The sequence below is a fragment of the Melanerpes formicivorus genome, unplaced genomic scaffold (genome assembly GCF_026170545.1).
Source record: "Melanerpes formicivorus ecotype bairdi unplaced genomic scaffold, bMelFor1.0.p_v2 SCAF_19, whole genome shotgun sequence".
In the NCBI taxonomy this organism is placed as follows: Eukaryota; Metazoa; Chordata; class Aves; order Piciformes; family Picidae; genus Melanerpes; species Melanerpes formicivorus.
Window position 1 is genome coordinate 16223093 of NW_027142371.1, and position 21337 is coordinate 16244429.

The 21337-nt window shown below is 46.6% G+C and overlaps 1 protein-coding gene across 5 annotated transcripts in view; it reads left to right on the plus strand.

The window, feature by feature from the left end:
- Window positions 1–21337, plus strand: part of NKAIN4 (sodium/potassium transporting ATPase interacting 4) — a 60616-nt gene that overhangs the window by 12367 nt on the left and 26912 nt on the right. For all 5 annotated transcript variants that reach the window (XR_010988783.1, XR_010988784.1, XM_068150373.1 and 2 more), the window contains exons 2-3: window positions 19026–19163; window positions 19948–20028. Coding sequence is in view for 3 of the 5 variants with exons in the window: in XM_068150373.1 (XP_068006474.1) it covers window positions 19026–19163; window positions 19948–20028 (219 nt within the window). In the remaining 2 variants the exon portion in view is untranslated. The remainder of the gene's footprint in view (window positions 1–19025; window positions 19164–19947; window positions 20029–21337) is intronic.

Below are 21337 nucleotides of genomic sequence, written 5' to 3' on the forward strand. Positions count from 1 at the left end.
GTCTGTGCTCTTCTGGAAAGGTTGTCTTTCCTGCTCCTAAGTCACTGCCTATATTCTCTGTGCTCAGGATCAGTGCTGCTGTCTATTGAAATCATCATTAGCTGGGAAGTGAGTGATGAGAAGCTACAGCAGCATTTGGGCTTCCAGGGCTGGCACTGAAACAGCTTAAAAGTGTGTTGTGTGACAGTCTGGAAGAATAGATAGGGTGCTAACAAAACTCTGCCATGGCTTCAGACAACAAAGACTCTGTCTCCCTCATGATGAATACTGGCTCTTTGTTTTATTCCTTAGATGACAGGGCTGTTACACTGGTGAGAACTATTTCAGTGCTAAATATATGGCTGTGTAATAAAGGCTCTGCAGTCTGTGAAGTGGGATTGAACGGATACTGGAGTCAATCATTTAAAGTGTGATGAATTTCTGAAGCAGTTCAGAGTGACAGGGCAGTAAACTCCTTTGGCATCACTTAGCCAAAGGATGCTTTCTGTAAATGAGATGTGTCCCAGGTTTCATGGCTGCCAACCTTTTCCTTCTTGGTAGCTCCCATGGCTGTGTAAAGTTCCTCAGTCCCGGTTTTGGACATGAATGTGCAAACAAAGGGTGCTTCAGTGGTTGGTGGTGAGGCATTGTATAGAGCCTTCACTTCATCACTTGAAAGGGCTCTCAGCCACTGGAACAGGCTCCCTAGGGAAGTGGTCAAATCCCCACCCCTGGAGATGTTTAAAAGATGCAGAGATGTGGTGCTGAAGGACATGATTTAGCACCAGCCTTAGTAGAATTAGAGAAGGGTTGGACTCAATGATCTTAAAATATTTTCCAAACAAAAAGATTCTATGTTTCTATGATTTTTTTTAGCAGAAATCCTGGAAACCTCCAGTCCTGGCAGACTCAAATACAGGAGTAAAACTCATGTTCAGCTGTGACCCAGGGCGGAGAGCTCAATGGGATTTTGATGGTCCCATCAGACACAGTGATAAGTCTGGAGCCCGCTATGATAAGGAGGCAAATGATGCTTCCTACAGCTGCAGCATTGCCATGCTGGTGGAACAGACGATGCACAGATACTGTTATCACTGTTCTGGGGTTCACCTCCCAGTCTTGCAAGATTAAGCTTCCTTGAAATTATTTAATGTAGCAGCATTTAATGTGTATCAGCACTTTTCTATTTTAGCTAATCTTGCAGACAGACCTGCAAGAAAGAAGATAAAAAGACTTGGAGAAAACTAAGCAGAAAGTTTGGAGTAGGGACAAGCCAAAGATGCCATTGGAGAGGAAATGGGTTTAAGTTGTGCCAGGGGTGTTTTAAATTGGATATCAGGAAGAATGTCTTTCCTGAAAATAGTGGTGAGGCATTGGAACAGGCTGCCCAAGGGGTTGGTGGAGTCACCATCCTTGGAGGTGTTCAAGAAGTGTGTAGATGTGGTGCTTCAGGATATGGTTAGTGGTCATGGTAGTTGGGTTACAGTTGGACTCAATGATCTTAAAGGCTTGTTCCAGCCTTAATGATTCTGTGATTCTATGATGAAGCCACAAGAGTTTGTGATTGCCCCACATTTGGGCTGCTGCCCCACAGCTCAGTGTTCAAACACTGTAAGGTTGCCAAACGCTTAAGATAAAACCAGCCTTGAGGAGACAAGGCTTAGGGTAGACCATATGAACATGTACCAGTGCCTAAAGGGTGACTACCAGGATGATGGAGACTCCCTTTTTACAAGGGGTGATATGGGACAGACACCCAGAAGTTACTGCTGGGGATACGCTGACTAGAATCCAGATGAAAATCTTTCCCCATGAAGAAAATCTTTCTCCAGGCAGACTTTGAAACCATGTCCCTAGGGAACCAGTGCATTCCCCTGCATTGGACAGTTTTTAAGACCCAGTTTTACAGGGTGCTGGGCCAGCTCATTTCAACTCCACTATCACCTAGAAAGGTTGGACCAGATGATCCTTGGGATCCCTTCCACCCTGGCGTTCTGTGATTCAATGACCCTAAAGAGTCACTGAAAGTAAACTTTGTTCTCCAGAGCTGCCAAAGTGGCCTCTCTTGACCAACTGTATTTTAAAGGGCAAGGATGAAAGGGGAAAAGAGAGGGGAAATGAGAAATTCAGCTTTGCTGCTGAATAAACCATGAGCCATTGAGGAGCTGCAAGTCAGGGGCAGTGCAAAAGCAAAAGGGGATGCAAACGTCAGGCAGGAATGGAGCGCAGGAGGAGCCCGGCCATTGTGTGACACTCTTGGAGGCTTAATTGGAGAGCTGGCTAGTGGGAGGCCAGAAGATGCATACAATAAACCAGAGACACTCGACTGAACCAAAAATGCAAACAAATTGGGTAGCACAACGGAGGAGATAAATTCTGCTCATAAAGTAAAAGATGGCTGAGTGACACTGGATAAACAATGGCACAGAATAACGCCACTGTTTGGCTCAGCCACCCTAATTGGGAGGCTGGGCAGCATCCCATGAAAACTCTGCCTTGCGCATTTTCCTTTCATAATGAGGAAGATTTCCCCCTCCCCTCCCTCAAAGCCTCCCCCCGCCCAGGCCCCATTTAACATCAAACTAAAAGACCTGGCTTCATTCCACTTTCCCACAGCAAACTCATCCTGGCAGGGACTGCATTAAGCAGGACAAGTAGAAAATGATAATAAATAGAAGACTTTCACCTTGTGACAAATCAATCCAGTGGGTGACTCGGGGAGGATGGTAAGAGCATGGACTGGGCTGCTGCTTTCCTTTTGATTCTTGGTCATGTGGAAAATTACCCCATTCTAGCCCTCACTCAAAAGGACTTTCCCTCAAAAATAATGCTTTTTAAAAGGCACTGAATTCTTACATACATTGTTGGGAGGCCAGCAGCTCTCCTCCATCAAAGTGAATGTCACAGGTCTCATTTCATCATCTGCTAGGAGCAAAGAGAGAAAACAAAGAGGATGCCACAGAAAAAAGTTCTGTGGTTAATGCCATTAATACAGTGAGAGGATGTATTCATCCTTGGCTTGGGTTTGGTTGGTTGGTTGGTTGGTTGGTTGGTTGGTTGGTTGGTTTTTTAGCATGATACTGTATTGTTAATAAATCCCTGATGAGAATCTTTAGTTTCATTGGACTCCTCTCAGCAGGAAAACACAACAGTGCAGGGGATGTTGAGGATGACAAGAACACGGGCTTAGTGACTTCCACCATGGTTCATCTCATGCTTTGAGCCCAAGAATCTCCACCCCAAAGCACTTGCTTCAGGCACGTCACCTACTTTGTAGCAGAGATGTGCTTCTATGCTGTCCAGAGCAGTTTGCACTTTTCAAGCTGTTTTGTCAACCCAGCTAAAAGAGATCTTCAGCCTCAAATCTGTGTCTAAACTTTTTGCCATCTTCATCCTTAGATGTTGATAAATCTCTTTGAGCACTTCATAGACTCATTGAGCAGTTTTGGTAGGAAAAGTCCTTGAAGATCATTAGGTCCAACTGTTAGCTTAGCACAAACAAGTCCACCACTAAACCATGTGACTCAGCACCAAATCTACACAGCTTTTAGGTATCTTGTGTCTCTGCTTCCCTTGCTTTTAATGACTTAAGAAAAATAGAGCTGGATCTCTGTTTCCCAGCCTGTGGGGAGGTTACAGCCAAGGAAAGAACCCAAGAGATGCTCAGCCTTCTTTGTCTCTGAGAGCGGTGAGGACCACACTGCTGGGACAATGCCAGAAGTGCTGGTGACTCCTGAGATGTGGGTGACAGCTCAGAAGTCATCGTGGGCTGCACAAAATTGGCTCATCCTCATAAAAAGGCTGTAAAACTGAAATATCACTTGTTTACAGGGCTTGAGGGAGGCAAGGGGAGCTACATTTGTTGCCTGTAATTACTAAGATAATTACTCAATTATTTAAGTATCATTGATTTTCTTCCAGTGAGGCCATCAGAAGATGGAAGTCAATAGTGATTGATTCATTTCTAGCCACTTTGCAGAAGGGAAGTTGTTTGTGGGGCTTGTGGTTACTGGAAAATGCCTGCAATACCCCAAAAAGCCTCTGACAGCCCCTTTGTAAAAAGAAATTGTCATTTTCTGTTGGCTCCAATTTAAAACCCTTCCTGTCAAAAGCAGTTTACTGGAACCAGAAGCTGGACTACTAAATGGTTTTTATGGCCAAAATACTCTTTTCCTCCCAGTTCTTTTTCATTTCATGCTTTGATGACAGGCCTGGAAGTTTGCTGGTACAGTCATTAGTTGGTCAGTGTTTCTTCACTGGTATTTATTTTTCAGCCGGAAAAAAATGTCTCCCTGGTTTTTTTCAAGGTAATTTTTTCTTTTTTTTTTTTTTTTTTTCTTTCTCTTTTTTTTTTAAAAAATGAAAAAAATGTTTTTGTTGTTTGTTTTTTAACGTTGGGTTGGTTTTCTGGGGTTGCTTAGCCTGGAGAAGAGGAGGCTCAGGGGAGACCTTATTGCTCTCTACAACTACCTGAAGGGAGGTAGTAGGCAGGTGGGGGTTGGTCTCTTCTCCCAGGCAACCAGCACCAGAACAAGAGGACACAGTCTTGAGCTGTGCCAGGGGAGGTTTAGGCTGGATGTTAGGAAGAAGTTCTTCATAGAAAGAGTGATTGGCCATTAGAATGTGCTGCTCAGGGAGGTGGTGGAGTCACCATCACTGGAGATGTTTAGGAAGAGACTTGATGGGTGTGACCGGTTGACGTTGTCCCCTTAAGAAAGGGAATATGGTGGACGGAAGTTGGTAAACGGAAAGAATAATCTAAACTATTTCATTAGTGAAGTGGGAGGAAGCACCTTCTGAACTGGGACAGCAGGAGGGTATACTGGGTTTTCCAGCACTTTATCGTCAGTCTTGCTTCTGCCTCTTCTTTGGGCAGCAGCTCTCTCTGTGCTGGGCTTTCTGCCAAGGCTTCGGCCTTGAAGCCGATAAGATACCAGGCCTGTATTAACTGCTTTCCAATTAACACAAGTGCTTCTAATTTTTTTTTCCTCTCTTTTCTTTCTCTTTCTATCCCACTCTGGGGAAAGGGGGAAAGAGGGGAGAGCGGAGGTGGGAAACCCCCCTCAGCAGAGGGGGAAACCCTCATTTCTGTGTTACTCTGTTGTATATCTTTGTATATATTGTAAATATTGTAAATTTGTATATATTCCCCCGCATACCCTACGTTGCTTTGTAAATATAAAGCTCCACTGCTTTGCTAATTCAGCTTGTGAGTTTTTTTTCCCTTTCCCTTCAATTTTCTTTCCCTTTACCTTACAAGGGGGAAGGGAGGAGGCTTCTTGGCCTTACCCTTCCAACCCACCACAATGGGGTGCTTGGTGCCATGGTTTAGTTGATTAGATAGTGTTTGATAGGTTGGACTAGATCTCAAAGGTCTCTTCCAACCTGGTCTGGTCTATTCTATTCTATTCTATTCTATTCTATTCTATTCTATTCTATTCTAACCAAGAACAAAGAAAGTGTTTCTAATAATGAATCAAACTCAGTATGGACCCTGCACGGTCCTACACCTGTGTCGGGACAATCATTGGTACGAGCACAGGCTGGGGAATGATGAAATTGAGAGCAGCCCTGCAGGAATGGACTTGGGGGTGCTGGTGGCTGAGGAGCTGGACAGGAGCCAGCAATGGGCACTTGCAGGCCAGAAGGCCAATGCCAGCCTGGGCTGCATCCAAAGCAGTGTGACCAGAGATGGAGAGAGGGGATCCTGCCTCTCTGCTCTGTGGAGACCTCACCTGGAGCTGTGAGTCCAGCTCTGAATTCCTCAGCACAGGAAGGACATGGACCTGACGGAGTGGGTCCAGAGAAGGAAAACAAAGATGATCAGAGGGCTGGAGCACCTCTACTACAATGACAGGCTGAGGGAGTTGTTCAGCCTGGAAAAGAGAAGGCTTCATGGAGATCTAATAGTATTCCAATATCTGAAGTGGGGTTACAAGAATGCTGAGGAGGGGGTGTTTAGAAGGGCCTGTGGTGATAAGGTGAGGGGCAAATGTTTTAAACTAGAGTAGGAGAGATTTAAGCTGGACATTAGGAGGAAGCTCTGCACAATGAGAGTGGTGAAATACTGGAACAGGTTACCCAGAGAGGTGGTGCAGACCACATCCCTGGAGACTTTCAAGGTCAAACATGATGGAGTCCTGAGCAACCTGCTCTAGTTGGGGATGTCTCTTAGTCACTGCAGGGGGGTTGGATAAGATGACCTTTGAGGGTCCCTTCCAACCCACTGCATTCTATGATTCTGTACTTACTGTATCATGCATGAAATGCAAGTAAATCACTTGGTCTGTTTGCAGCCCAACTCCTAAAATATCTCCAACTTCTAATTTGCCTGAAAACTTCCTGCTCATTGCTATGATGTGCAGAGGGCAAAGTCTCCTGGCTGCATTTTGATACCTAAAGGAAATCGCTTCTGCACTTGGCTTCATCTCATCTGCTCTGTCCCAACTTTCCAGCTCTTTGTCAGCCTTAAGTTACGACCTCTGGCCACAGAGGATAAGGTGAGATTAAGAGCTGGGATGAGCACACTGGGGGGTCTGGCAGATGGACTGACTGGGAATTCCTTGCTGGGCATTGCTGGGATTTGGTGAAACTTCAGTAGGGATGAATATAGGGGAGCAGAGGCATAGGAGCAGGGTGTGTTTACCTCTCTGTTTTGAGAATGTGATAGTGATGGAAAGGCAAGGGGTTTGGACTAGTGCTGTGATCATCATGGGGAGATTCCCAGCCCCAAATGCCGCCTCTTTTTACCTCTATGGGCAGGTGGGCATCCAGTAGAACCACTATTACAATGATGATGTGGTTTCTGCTCATGCAGGATGCTTACTATGAAAAATGAAAGGCTTTCACCAACAGACCCCAAATCTCCAGCTATTGTCTGTGGAAACTAGGGGTGTTATTTCTAGTTCCACTAGATGGGAAGACAGACAGTTAACAGCTGTGCCAGAGGGCACAGGAAGGAACAGAGGCAGAATCAAACCCAGAAGGCTGGGTTTGGGATAGCAGCAGTTTGTGCTGCCATATGCAGGAGCCAGGCTGGGTGTCAGTGAATCGATGCACAGATGCATATTGCCATAGGACCTCCTCTCCTGCTTCATCAGACTCAGATTTTACAGAGCCCTCCAGCTGGGCATAGGCTGTGCCTCAAATCAGCAGATGCTCCAGTTCTTCACTGAATGAGGGCTTCTGTCTTCTGAAGGAGCTGCTGCTCGTGGCATTACAGTGGGGCCAAAAGCACCCTGTGTAGCTGGGGGGAGTTGGGAAGGGGAAGCTGTAAAATGATGGGAGGTGCATCCCATTGGCTTCACACATTGTCTCTCCCTGACCCCCCTAATTTCACAGCTAGGTATTAGGAAACAGAAGTGCTAAGAGCAGTTCTCTGTGTCCCAGTGGGGGAAATAAAGTCTTCATCACTGCTTTGAAACAGTTTTCAATCAGAAAGGGTCCCTTTGTGCAGCAATTACCAGTGGGAATTTTCGCGTGGCCGTGGTCTCTCCCTGCTGCAGGGTGATTACAAATTGGCTTTTCTTCTAGGAGCAAAGCTGCGGCAAGACCTCGGCAGATCCCAATTTCCTAGATTATTAGTAAGAACAATATAATTTTCTTTCTCCCCTCTTTCTCACCCACCCTGCACTTCCCTTTTTAATGAATTCTCTCCCCTCACTCCAGTTACACCAGCCTGATTTGTAATGGAAAGAGGCAGCCCAGTGGAAAGCCGACCTGCAAGAGCACCGCAGGGCTCTCATTATAATTTTCATTAAACTCCTTCTGTGTACGAATATCCAAGCAATCTGGCCTTGCAACACCAGCAGGAGGAAATTAAAGCAACACTACCACTTAGCTACCGTGTCAGGGAGCGGGGACCAAGCAGTTGAGCAGAAACTGAAGCAAGGTTCCTGCAGAAAAAGTTTGGAAGAGTTATTTCAGCCCTGGCATCCTTCCCCTCTGGAGCTTTCACCCCACTTGCTGAGCTGGCATGTTTTTCCTTCAGGGGATCTGGCTGGTGCAAGTGTTTTATGTGTGATCTGTCCGTGACCTAATTAAGGGGATCAGCTGCTAGAGCTCCCAGTGCAATGTGCAAGAAGGAAGTGGGGGAGAGTGGCTGCTGGGCTGACTGGAGCAGGACAGGCTGGGTGGAAGGTGTGGAGCAGAGGGAGAGGGATTTGCAAGAGAAGGAGAGAGCAGGGAGCTTTATCTAGGTGGAGGGGTTCCACAAAAGACCAGCAACACAGAAACCATTTTTCCATGAGAGGAAATGGGTTTAAGTTGGGCTAAGGGAGGTTTAGATTGGACATTAGGAAAAACTTTACTGGGAGAGTGGTGAGGCATTGGAACAGGCTGCCGAGGGAGGTGGTGGAGTCACCACCCCTGGAGATGGTCAAGTGTGTAGGTGTTGTGCTTCAGGATGTAGTTTAGTGGTCACGGTAGTTGGGTTGTGGTTGGACTCGATGATCTTAAAGGTCATTGCCGGCCTTAGTAATTCTGTGACTCCACACTCACTGGAGAGCATCCTGCTGAATTCTGGAGTGCTCTGACACACAGACCTATGGGAAGAGTGAGTCCCTGCTGGCCATTCTACATGGACTCCAAGAAATTCTCATTCTCCTCTTCCCCTGGATGAGGAAAACAGCTTCAGATGGCTTTCTGCAGTTGTTTTGCCTTCAGAGTGGCATTTTTGTAACTCAGGTTACAGGTGACCCTTCCTGAGGAGAAAGTCCTGTAGGTACCAGCTGTGAATTGGACTTTCAGGGGATGCTAAAGGCAGAGCATGTTCTTAATGTCCTTCAGAAACAGCAAGTTTTTCTCAGTCTGTGTCTGGACAAGAGAGAAGAAAACCCAAGCTTTGCTTTTTGAGCCTCTTTCTCCTTTTGGAAACTGCCAATAGTATATTTAAGGTCATAATTCAATTTTGAGGCAACCAGAGGCAAAATAAAACTGCAGTTTGCACTAAATGCCTGGAAAATAGAAGATAGCTGTATTTTTTTCTAAACTGGGTGAGTCCAGCTGGTATTTAATTTGCTTTATATGTCCTGTGAATGTTGGTCCAACCTCTCAATGATTTGAAGTATTCCTAGTTCACTTGAGAGCTGAAGGGGATCTCTGAGCTGTTTTCAAACTGCTGCTCTCACATCCAGTGGACGCCAGAGAACTGCATCATTGGAAGACAGGCTGAGTAGTCTTGACTAAAGAGTCCTTCAGTACAACCTTGTGCCTTCTGTGCTAGTCCTGTCAATGTGTTTGCTCTCTCCAGCAGCAAGGACCTTTAAGATCATTTAATTCCACCTTCTCCCCTTGTCATGGGCAGGGACACCTTCTACTAGACCAGATTGCTCAAAGTTCCATCCAACCTGGCTTTGACCACTTCCAGGCTTGGAGCCTCTACAACTCTGGGCAACCTGTACCAGTGCCTCGCCACCCTCATGGGGAAGAATTTCTTCCTCATGTCCAAATTTCTTCCAGTGTGAAACCACTACCCCTCGTCCTGCCACTCCATGCCTTGGTACAAAGTCATTCTCCAGCTCTCCTCTAAGCCCCTTCACTTACTGGAAGGCTGCTCTAAGGTCTCCCTGGAGCCTTCTCTGGGCTGAACAGCTCAAACTCTGTCAGCCTATCCCCACAGGAGACATGCTTGAACCCTCTGATCATCTTCTGGACGCAGGAGGTGAGAGAAAGCCAGGATTGGCACAAGTGTGGAGCCCAAGCCTAGGATAAGGCTGTGCTTTACACAGCATCTGAGTCAGGCACTTATTCTTATTGGAAACTCATTACTTTTAATGTCTGTTGCAAATGCAATCACAGCCTTGTCATTCCAATGCCTCCCCCCATCTTTGTGACCAAGCTGGAGAGCCAAAGCTGAGCTGTGAAACTGAGGGAGGAGAAAAAAAGCTGGGGGGGGGGGGAGGGAGGGGGGCGGTAAGAGGAGAGGGGTATTGTGGGCACAACAGATTAATTTAATTCTGTTTAGGAAACTTTGGTTTGAGTGTTGATGTAGGTTCCAAATATAACAAGTTTGTCATTCTTGTCGGAGAGTCTTTTTTGCCTGCATCACAAAGGCACCTGCTTATTAATTTTGCTTGATTGCTAATCTGGGCAATCAGCAATCACAGCAGTGTGTGGGACTTAGATGCTATCAGGAGAGGCAAGCAGGAGGGAAAGGAACAGCAGCTTGTGTTTGGTGTCTGATGGTGCTGCAGGCACCTCTCTGCATCCCTGAGGTTTGAGCCCTGATGTGAGATGTAATCCAGACAAACCCATGTGGGGTCTGCAGAGCAGAATCCTCACCAGGCATGTTACTGACCCTGATCTGGGAGAAGTTTCAGCAATACAGGGCAATATTTGTTGCTGAAATATCCCTCCTAGGAAGCGGAGCTTTTCCTGGGAGCTGTATTATGAGCATTCTTCAGAGAATCATTTTAGGGCAACCTCTTCTCTCCTCTGCAGCATTAAGTGAAAGAACCTACTAATGATCTGTACTGCTGAGCACCCTGCTTAGAGGGTTGTGGAGCAGACGAGGGGCTGCCATGCTTGAACAGCACCTTGGGATGAGTCATTTGGTAGTGACCATGGACTAGGGAAGTCTTGCTAGTAAAAGTACTGCCAGCTACTGCCTTACCCCCCAGCACCTCTCTCCTTTCACATTCCTTGGCTGTTTTGCGCACTGCTTGACCCAGCCCAACACTCGGAGTGAAGTGGTTTAAGAGGCTTGTAGACACAAAATTCATCTGAGCAAGGCTAGTGGCTATATGTGATGTGCTAGGAAACCTCAGACCTTCTGAAGCTGGAGCCTCAACTTGAAGCATGCATACACAGGCTTCTGCACCACGTCAGTGCCAGTCTCATCCCTTATGTTTAGTAAGGGTTGTACCTCTCCTGGAATGCTAAGCAGCATTTGGGTGTGTGGGACTGAATAATGACTTATTTCTGCAGCTGGGATGTTGCTGAAAAGCAGCAGCAGAGAGCACAGGGATCAAGGTCAAAGCAGCAGCAGTCCTGGGAGCATTGTTGCCAACACACAGAATGACACTGGGAGGGCATAATCCAGAGCCCAGGTGGTCCAGGACAGAGGGAGTCACAGAATCATTGAATTGTTTTGATTGGAAAAGACCTGTAAGATTATGGAGTCCAACCGTTGACCTAACCCTAACCCATGTCCACATGGTTTCTGAAGACCAAAAATGGGGAGGGAAGGAGTCAGTGCTGGGCTATTTAACAGCAGAATGCTCTGGGCTTCAGCAGGGAAGTTGTGCTGAACCACACCAAGGGGTAAAGTCTTCCCAGGCTCTGTAGAGGATGGTACTAGGGTGGGAGAAGTCCTGATCCTCAGCTGTGGCACGATGGTGTGAAAGCTTTTTGCTGCTGTGTAACACCTCAGGAGCAGCCAATACCTGCTGCTGACCAGTGACCTGGTGTGATGGAGACTTCTCCAGATGCTCTGGGAGAGTCTGGCATGTTACTTCCAGGTCAGTGAAGTGACCAGAGTTTGCTTCTGAAATATATGTGATTTGAAGATTTAGGGTCTGCTATTGGAGGCTTCACCAATGTCTGTGTGACTAGAAAGGGGTTCAGCAGCTTCTGGGGGTAAAAACAGCAAAATGAGCAGAGAAAGGGGCTTGGTGCATCCAGTGGCCAGAGAGACAAAGTGACAGAGACCTCCCAGGCAATTAGTCTCTTGACCTCTGAGGTTCAGGGAAAGATGGTGGGAAAGGAGTTGTGGATCACAAGGCCACAGGAGAGGTTTCCCTGACAACACTTACTAAAGAAAAATGAGATTTGGAGAATGCAGGAGGGTATTTGCACATATGGTGCTGACTGTAGATGAGACAGGGATGTGGCACCTAGCAGAAGGAGCTCTCACTTGTGTGAAGTAGTGGTTCAGTGAACTGCTTTTTCAGATAAACTTAATTAAACATCTATTACAACCATTAATATTTATTTAGAAGTGCAGCCACTGTGGAGAAGCAGCCTCAGTGTTTGATAATTACCCACAACATATTCTCTACCTTGAATGAGCACTGGCACAGGAGGGAATGTTCTGCTGACTGCTGATAGTCTCACCACGCTGCAGCTTGGGGTTAGGATTCTTCAGATCTAGCATTGATTCAGCATTTACAAATGCAAAGCAACTGTAGAGGAAAACTATCTATAATAATATAATATATCATAATAATAACAATAACAGTTGAAAAAGTATTTTAAATCATAGCAGAGAGGTATTTAATATTGCCCCATTTGTATGGAAGAACCAGAAATGAAGATATTTCTGTTCAAAACCCAAACAGATATATTTTCAGATGATACATTTGAGACTTTTTAATCTCCTGGTGCTGTTTCAGCAGGCTGCACTTAAATTTTCACCCTTCTCTGATGCCTCATGGGGGTAGCAGCACTGTGACTTTGTCCTGAACTCAAGCCATCAACATGGCCAAAATACCTTAGGAAAACAATGCATTTTTTCCCCCCAAGAGGAGACCCGTGACCTGGAAGTCTTGGCTGCTCTGATGGTGTTTGCACATCAGATAAGCAAAAAGCATCTTCTAAATCAAGGCCAGTCAGCAGGAAATCAAATGTTGAATCAACATGTTGAGAATCAGCCCAGCAGCCCTGAGCATCACAGGAGTCTGGTGGCAACCAAGGGCTGCAGATGAGGCTCTTTCCCAGCACAGGCTGGACAGAAGTAAATATGGGGATTGAAGTAGCAAATGTTGCTTGGGATCAAGCTATAGATAGGCCCACAGGGGTCCTAGGTGGCTGTGGGCGTTGCTGAATAAGGGCAGTGCAGGAACTGGAGCAGTCTGTGAGGCTGTGTCCTTACAGTGGTGAAAGACAAGGAGGAGCCAAGAGTTTTTCAGTTGCTTTTTTATAGGCCAAGTAGAAAAAAGTTTTCTTTTTTTGTTTTTTCCAGGATTATCTCTTTCATATCTTGTCTGGTCCCCAGCAGTAGGATCAGCATTTCCTATTTGCTTCATTTGTTGCATGCTGGGAAATTTATTTCTTAGAATCATTTTGACTGGAAAAGATCTCCAAGATCATCCAAGATCATCCTGTCCAACCATCAACCCCGCACCACCATGCCCACTAAACCATGTCTAAAGTGCCATGTTTGCACATTTCTTGAGCACCTCCAGGGATGGTGACACCACCACCTCCCTGGGCAGCCTGTTCCAGTGCCTGACCACTCTTTACAATATTTGATTTAAAAAAGAAATCTCTTACTAAAGCTGAGCTTGGAAAGTGTCAGAGCAGGTTATCCTGTAGGGACAGAAAAATGTGGACATGTGTGCAGGCAGGACACCCTGTTTGCATATCCACACCTGATCTGGGCTTTCTGAGCATCTCTCCTGCATCTGTACAAGTTGTGCCAACATTTCAAAAGTGATATTTGTTATTTTGAGTCCCAGCTGATTTCAGAAATGCAGTGAAAGACACAGATCCAGACCAAACAGGGCTAAAGGCTTTAAAAGATTACTAAATTAAAAGCAAATGTAGCTGATAAGGTGGCCATGTTGTCTCCTAACATGGCTATAAAGGAGAGGGCATTAAAGAATTAGAGGCAACTGGCTTGTCCATCAGCATCTCTTCTTTCTTAGCAGTATGGGGACACCAGGGAAGCAGGTTGAGCTCTCCAGTGTGACAGGAGCAACAAGTCAATGATGAAGTTTAGACAAGATGTGAGGGACCAGAATTTAAGCAAGCACCCCCCAGTACATGTTGAATCAGCTTGAGGTGTCCTGCTGGCATCACTATTTGCCAGTGACACTGCCAGAGACATCAGAAACACAACTGAAATGGTTTGAACCTCTCAGCAAGAAAATATTCCACATTTTGAGATGTTTCTAAGACTGTTTTTGTACTCTGTAGTGAGGTCCATCAGGCAGCTGTGTGGGGCTGTGTGAACTGCAGAACATCTCATCTGTCTTTCTTATCTTTCCTGGCCATACAAATGAACCATGGCCCAACAGGGAACTTTGGTTTGGTCTCTTTGCCTGGCTAGCTATTGCTTCACGTGGTTATTTGCTCTTCCAGTTTCACTCAGATCAGCAGAAATGTGGTTTATTTCAGCAGAGAAAAGTCTGCCCCAACTAATCCTGGTTTTAGTACTGCAATAAATAATTTACTTTAAAGAATGAAAGGTAAAAATGTTCTATGGGCTAGAGGAGCAAAAGGAGCAGAAGGAATCCTGATTTTAATAAGAGTAGTCATAAAGCAGGAAAATTTGTTCCCCCTGATGGAAAGGTCTTGTCAGCTTTGAATGGGTTGAAACCTGAGCCACAATCCGTGAAATTTCTCTTTACAACCAGTGTCTGAAGAATATAATGGGCTCTCTCAATAGGATGGTGTGAATCATCATAAACGACACTGCAGCAAGGATATTACTCTGCAGAAACGTGGCAGCAACAGAGAAAGATGGCATCTCCCCTGCTCAGTGAGAGGGATCCAAGAGAGGTTCAGTATGAGGGTGCAGATATAGAATCATCGAACTGTTCTGGCTGGAAAAGATCATTGAGTCTAACCATCAACACAACATCACCATGGCCATTAAACCGTGTCCCAAAGTGCCATGGCCACGTCATTCTTGAACACCTTCAGGGACAATGACACCACCATCTCTCGGTGTCCCTTTTATTACACCTGGGTGGCCTGTTGCAATGCCTGCCCATCTTGCAGTACACATTTTTTTCCCTAATCTCCAACCTAAACCTCCCCTAGCACAATGTCAGGCCATTTCCTCTCATTCTATCTCCTGATACTAGGGAGAAGAGACCAACCCCCACCTCACTACAACCTCCTTCCAGGGAATTGTAGAGAGCAATGAGGTTTCTTAGTACCTAGGGGCAAAGCCTGACCCTGCCAGACTGAAGGAACCAGGATTGAAGGGTTCCACCAGCTTCTTCACATCCCAACTCCACATCCAGGCTGGCTTAGCACAAACATCAGCCCTGTTTACCTGCAGCTCTCAGCAGCATTTAATGGGTGACCTTTACACACAGACCTGCAGCTTAATGAGTGAAAATGGTTGTTTATCTGTTTGTTTTTAGCAGTTATTTCCTTAATTATGCTGGGTTCCTGAGGGATCAGGGACAAGTCCGGGGTAACTTCAGGCTGCATTTCTGATGGTTGGATGGCACCAAAGACTTGCTATCTGCACATTGGTAACACAGTGGTAGAGTTGCAGCAGCAGCATCTGAGCTGCTGTGTGTGTCATCAATGGACAGAGAATTGGTTTTGCTTTTACACATGAGGAAGCAGCTTGCCTGAGCTCACACATCACAGAAAGCAAAGCCAGCTAGCTCCTGTTCCCTTCAGCTGACCTAGCAGACAGGCAAAGCCCATTGCCACACCAGCTGAGTCATGCCTGCAGCTCCCGAGGGCAAGACAAATGCAGAGATCGTGGCAAAGGGATGCAAGTCAGGACAGAAACAACCTGAAAACAATGGCAGTCACAGTATGGAAGAGGAAAGTATGACACAGCATCACAGAATCAGGGAATCATTTTGGTTGAAAAAGACCTTTAAGATCATCAAGTCCAACCATTCTCTAACTCTACCCAGGCTGGTGTCAAGCCATGTCCCTCAGCACCATATCTGCCTCTTTCAACACTTCCATGGATGGGGATTCAACCGCCTCCCTGGGGAGCCTGCTCCAGTCTTTGAGAACCCTTTCAGTGAAGCAATTTCTTCCAATATCGAACCTAAACCTCCCCTGGTGCAACTTGAATCTATCTCTTGATGTTCCTATCACTTGTTACTAGGGAGAAGAGACTAACACGCACCGCACCACAACCTCCTTTCAGGCAGTTGTACAGACCCTTGATTAACCCTTGATTGCTGGGATTGTTTAGCCTGGAGAAGAGGAGGCTCAGGGGAGACCTTATTGCTGTCTACTCTTCTCCCAGGCAAGCAGCACCAGAAGAAGAGGACACAGTCTCAAACTGTGCCAGAAGTTTAGGCTCAAGGTGAGGAGAAAGTTCTTCACTGTGAGAGTCGTTAGCCATTGGAATGGGCTGCCCAGGGAGGTGGTGGAGTCACTGTCCCTGGAGGCATTCAAGAGGGGATTGGAAGTGGTACTTGGTGCCATGGTTTAGTAGTCATGAGGTCTTGGGTGACAGGTTGGACTTGATGATCTTTGAGGTCTTTTCCAACCTTGTTGCTTCTGTGATTCTGTGAATTCTATGATTCTAACCCTCATGAAGCTAACTTGCAGGATCTTGATGAAAAATCCAGTGAGGACAGGTATTGGAGACTTCTCTAGGAGCTGTGCCCTAGAATGAATTCAATGTAGACTGGCTGGTCTGTCTCCACAATGGCTGGGTACCTCTTACTTCACAGATTAATGTCTTCCCTGCTTCAGACAAGCCAGGAAACTTCACAAAGCTGTGGGAGTTTTCCCTTTCTTATACAGCCCTAATAGGAAATGTTTATTTGTGACAAGAAAACACTTTTCCAGGAGCGGATTCCCTGATTCTGGAGTAGGAAGATTCATGGCAAGGGGCATGTGTGGGAAGGATCTGTCTTTATCCCTATTTTCAAAGCCTGAAGGCAAGAGGCAAAGCTGAGCAGGATGTTATCTCCAGAAAACACCGCCACACTGTGTCCCCTCAGCTAATTGATGGGTTTTGTGGTACATCCTCCCCTGTTAACAGAACACACAAAGCCAATTACATGCTTGATTGGATGAAGTGGTCACAGTCAAGTGACCATTTGCCAGCCAGTCAGGGCTCCAAATTTCCAAATATCATTAAGGTATGGATGTTAATCCTGTCCTCAGAGATTAAGCCTTCAACGTATTCCTGCTGTTTCTGATGAGATACAGAAATCTCTGTGAATGCAGGGAGAGCAAAAAGAACACTGAAATGAGCAGTGCTTGCCCTGTTTCAGTCCCATCACGTGTCACAGCATCTTCCAGGTGGTTCAGATGGACCAGAACAGGGCAGTGTGTGCTGCTTCAAAGAGAAGACTAATTATGTTGCAGAAGAGATATTTAGAGGCTGCTTCCTTATTCTCTCTGCCCCCCTTTGCCAGTGAAGAGAGATGTCAGACAGGCAAAGCTGCTCACCACCTCCTTGATTGATCTCCCTTAGCCAGGGCTGCTGCAGATTTCTTTCAGGTACAGATTTTTGTTGAACTTCCAAAGCAGTGTTGAGAGTTGCAATACCTTCCCAGCCCAAGAGAGGTGAGAAGATGATTTCCCCGCTGATGCAGGAAGAAGGAGGAATAAAGGTCCTTTAATAGATGTGGCTTCCTTTGTTGGGTGACTGGACTGAGACCTGCAGCCATTTACATCCTTAAATGCCTAAAGCCATTACAGAAGCTCTAGTGCTTGGTCCCCATCTGCCATTTAAAAGCTAAGCCAGGAAAAGATGTCATGTAGCTGATTATGCACGGTGGACTAAGCTCACCCATGGTTAGTGTCTCATTAGTAGCTGAATTAATATTATCGATGGTAAATTGTGATGGTTTATTTATAGAATCATAGAATCAGAAAGATTGGAGAAGACCCCTAAGATCATCAGTCTAACCTTTAACCTAACACCACCATGGCCATGAAACCATGTCCCCAAGTGCCATGGACACAGTTTTCACTGAACCCCTCCAGGCATGGTGATTCCACCACCTCCCTGGGCAGCCGGTTCCAGTGCCTGACCGCTCTTGCAGCAAAGAGATTTTTCCTAATCTCCAACCTAAACCTGCCCCGGCACAATTTCAGGCCTTTTCCTCTTGTGCTATCCGTAGTTATTTGATAGAAGAGACCAACACCCACCTCACTACAACCTCCTTTCAGGGAGTTGTAGAGAGTGAGAAGGTCTCCTCTCGGATGAAAATAAACATGGAATGTCAGAATGCAATCCCAAACACACCTTGAAACCTTACCCTGAGAGGGAAATCTGCTGGGCCTTAGCACCAGCAAAGCCACTGGTCAATGTGGGCAAGGTGGCTACAATGCATTAGCAAAGACAAGCATAGAGAAGACCTCTCTGTGTAAGGCTGGGCACTGGGGAAAAACCTGAAAGAACCATTCTGTCCCTTCCACTTCCTCTTTCTCCTATAGGCATAATATTTGTAGGGTGTGGGGATGTAAGGTCTAGCATACAGCTGCATGTTTAGATGGGACAGGAGGGAAAATTTCTTCCCCCAAAGGGTTGTCAAGGCCTGGAACAGACCGAAAGTGATTGGGTCCCCATCCCTGGAGGGATTTCATAGTCAGGGAGATGTGGTGCTGAGGTTAAACAATGGACTTGGTGGAGTTAATGGTTGAACTCGATGATCTTAAAGGTCTTTTACAACCAAAAGGATTCCATGAGTCTATGTTTACTGTGCTCTTTCACCTGTGGTATGTAATTCAGCCATTCTGATCCAGGTGACAGTTTGTGCCTGAGACAGAGATGATGGCTACAGATGAAAAGCACATCTTCATGCAAATATGACCTGACAGCCAAGCCCAGCACTTCAACAGAAATGGGAGTTTTATTTCTAGAAGATAGTACTGGCCTTGAATCATCTTATTAGTGCTGGAGAGGAACACAGCCTGCCTAGAAAAGTGATGTCTTTGCAGAATTTCTTTGCTGGGTGGCAGCGCTTGTGGTGGGGTGAAGGTGGAGGAGAGACTTTCCTTCTCCCTCTCACTTTGATGAATGTGTGCTGGAGAGCAGAAACATGAGAGGTGTCAGGAATGATGGAGTGAAGCTGAAGGCTCTGATAAATGAGCTCCTGAAAGTCCCACTGCAGCTATTTGAGATGTTACTGCCCTGCTTCTCACCTCTGCCAGGGCCACCTCACAAAGTGCACAAAGAAGAGGACCTGCTCCCACATAGACACTGGACCTCACTGGTCTGTGTTAGCCTAGCCATCAGAGGAACACAAAGTGGAAGGTGAGTGGTTATAGATGCACGTTCTGCCCTACTGACCTGGTTCGTAGGCAGTAAATTGCTTTGGGAATGAAGCAACATCTTCAGCTGCTGTAGTGATTTGCTCTGGGAGTGCATCCACAACCTTGACAGTGAACATCATGAACCCAGAAGATGTAACTCTCCTTTTCCTTCTCCGTTCCAGCTGGCTGCATTAGAGAGGCAAGTGTTCGATTTCCTGGGATACCAGTGGGCCCCTATCCTAGCCAACTTCTTCCACATCATCATCGTCATCCTCGGCCTTTTCGGCACTATCCAGTACCGACCTCGCTACATCGTGGTGGTAAGTAACATTTCATAGTATCATAGTATCAGTCAGGGTTGGAAGGGACCACAAGGATCCCCCTGCCGTGGGCAGGGACACCCCACACTAGATCAGGCTGGCCAGAGCCTCGTCCAGCCTGGTCTTAAACACCTCCAGGGACGGCACCCCAACATTTGCATTCTTCAGTGCCATCCCAAGCCTTTCCCAGCCTTTGTTCTGCTGGGAGGTAGCCAGTGATGAGGGGCTGAGAAAAGCCCTTGGGAAACCAGGCAGGAGCTTTTTAAAGGGTTTTGGCAGGAGGTGCTGTGCTCAGAACACATTGTTCAGGGGGCTGCACCTTTACTGGGCTTACACCAAACTTGAAAGATTTCAGATAATTAAGTGAGATATTCCAGCTCAAGCTTGATGGGATCTGAGCGACCTGATCTAGTTAAAGATGTCACTGCTCACTGCAGGAGGGTTGGACAAGATGACCTTGGACAAAGATCCCTTCCACCCCAATACCTTCTAGGGTTCTGCGATTATTACCGGTACCAATGTGACACTGAGATACTGCACAGCAGAGAGGGAGAGAGAAGCTGAACAAAGGCACAGCAGAAACTCTTCCACTGCTTCCAAACTTTTGCCCCTGTATCTCTAATCAGGCAAAGGACACCAGCATGTGGCAAAGAGAGGAAGAGGAAGACAATTGCAGTGCTGACTCGGGACATTTAACTGCCCCCAGCTGCATCAAAGGTATATAAAGTGATTCCAGTGACTTCCTAATGGTTGTGGCTTCTCTCTCCTCCTCTTTCCCTTCTAGTATGCCATCTGGACTGCAGTTTGGGTCACCTGGAACATCTTCATCATCTGCTTTTACTTAGAAGTGGGAGGGCTCTCAAAGGTGAGTGGAGTTTTATGGGTGAGTACCCACGAGCGTTTGCCTCAAAGGATATGGAGCTCAACTGGAGGATAAGGGAGGAGAGGATCCAGACGAGTGGTAGTGGGCTGCTGGGGAGCAGATTCTGCCTTCTTGCCTATGGAGGGGACTGTCTTACTAGGTGGAGCATAGCTTGTTGTATGGTAAAAACAGGAAGGTAATGCTGATTTTTGGGGCCTTTTGCTGATCAGTGTGGGTTCTAGCTGGAATAAATCCTGCCATCACAGTGGGCAGAGTGTGTTTGCTTTTTAAAGGTGGGAGCTAGCCTGGCAGCAGAGCCATGCTGAGGGCAGGTGGGGTCTGAGGGTTAATCCCCAGCCATGTTGCAGAGGTGGCTGAGGAAGGCTGTGAGCTAACTAGATTACAGCAGATCCTCCTGAGATCTGCTAACACCTTAGGAAGGAGGTGTGTGAGTCAGGGGAAGGCTCTCCTGCAGCACCGAGTGTGATGTCCCTGCCAGCTTGGCCAGGGAAGAGTTGCAACAGGGTCTGGTCTGGCCGGGCTAACTTGAACCAGCGACTTTGCTCTAACTCTCCACCTGACCAGATCTTGGTATTTCTTTGTCTCCCGGTTCTGCTGAAGACCTAGTACCCTTCAGCAGCAGGGATAGGTACCTGGTCACTGCTACACCAGACAAAACATTTCCTTTTGCACCTATGAGGAGAGGCTGACTGAGCTGGGGTTGCTCAGCCTGGAGAAGAGGAGACTCAGGGGTGACCTTATCACTCTCTACAACTACCTGAAGGGAGGTTGTAGACAGGTGGATGATGGTCTCTTCTCCCAGGCACCCAGTACCAGAACAAGAAGACACAGTCTCAGGCTGCGCCAGGGGAGGTTCAGGTTGGATGTTAGGAAGAAGTTCTATACAGAAAGAGTGATTGCGCTATGGAATGGGTTGCCCGGGGAGGTGGTGGAGTCGCCGTCATTGAAGGTGTTCAGAAGGAGACTTGATGGGGTGCTTGGTGCCATGGGTTAGCTGTTTGGGTGGGTTGGATTGGTTGATGGGTTGGACACGATGATCTTGAAGGTCTCTTCCAACCTGGTTTGGTTTATGCTAATAAAGGTTCTAATAAAGGTTCTGTGGGAGGCTTTTCTCCCTGCTCTGGGAAGGCTGTTGGATGTTCTCTGGATGTAGCCTCAGAGGTGATGGGGTTTTCCTGTCTTAATCCTTCCTTCTGAAATACAGTGGTAGTTATTCGTGGCTATTGGCCAAAGGTGTTGTGAATTACTGTGTGAATTTCTTTGAAGACTAGATGAGCTGGGAGCTGCTCTC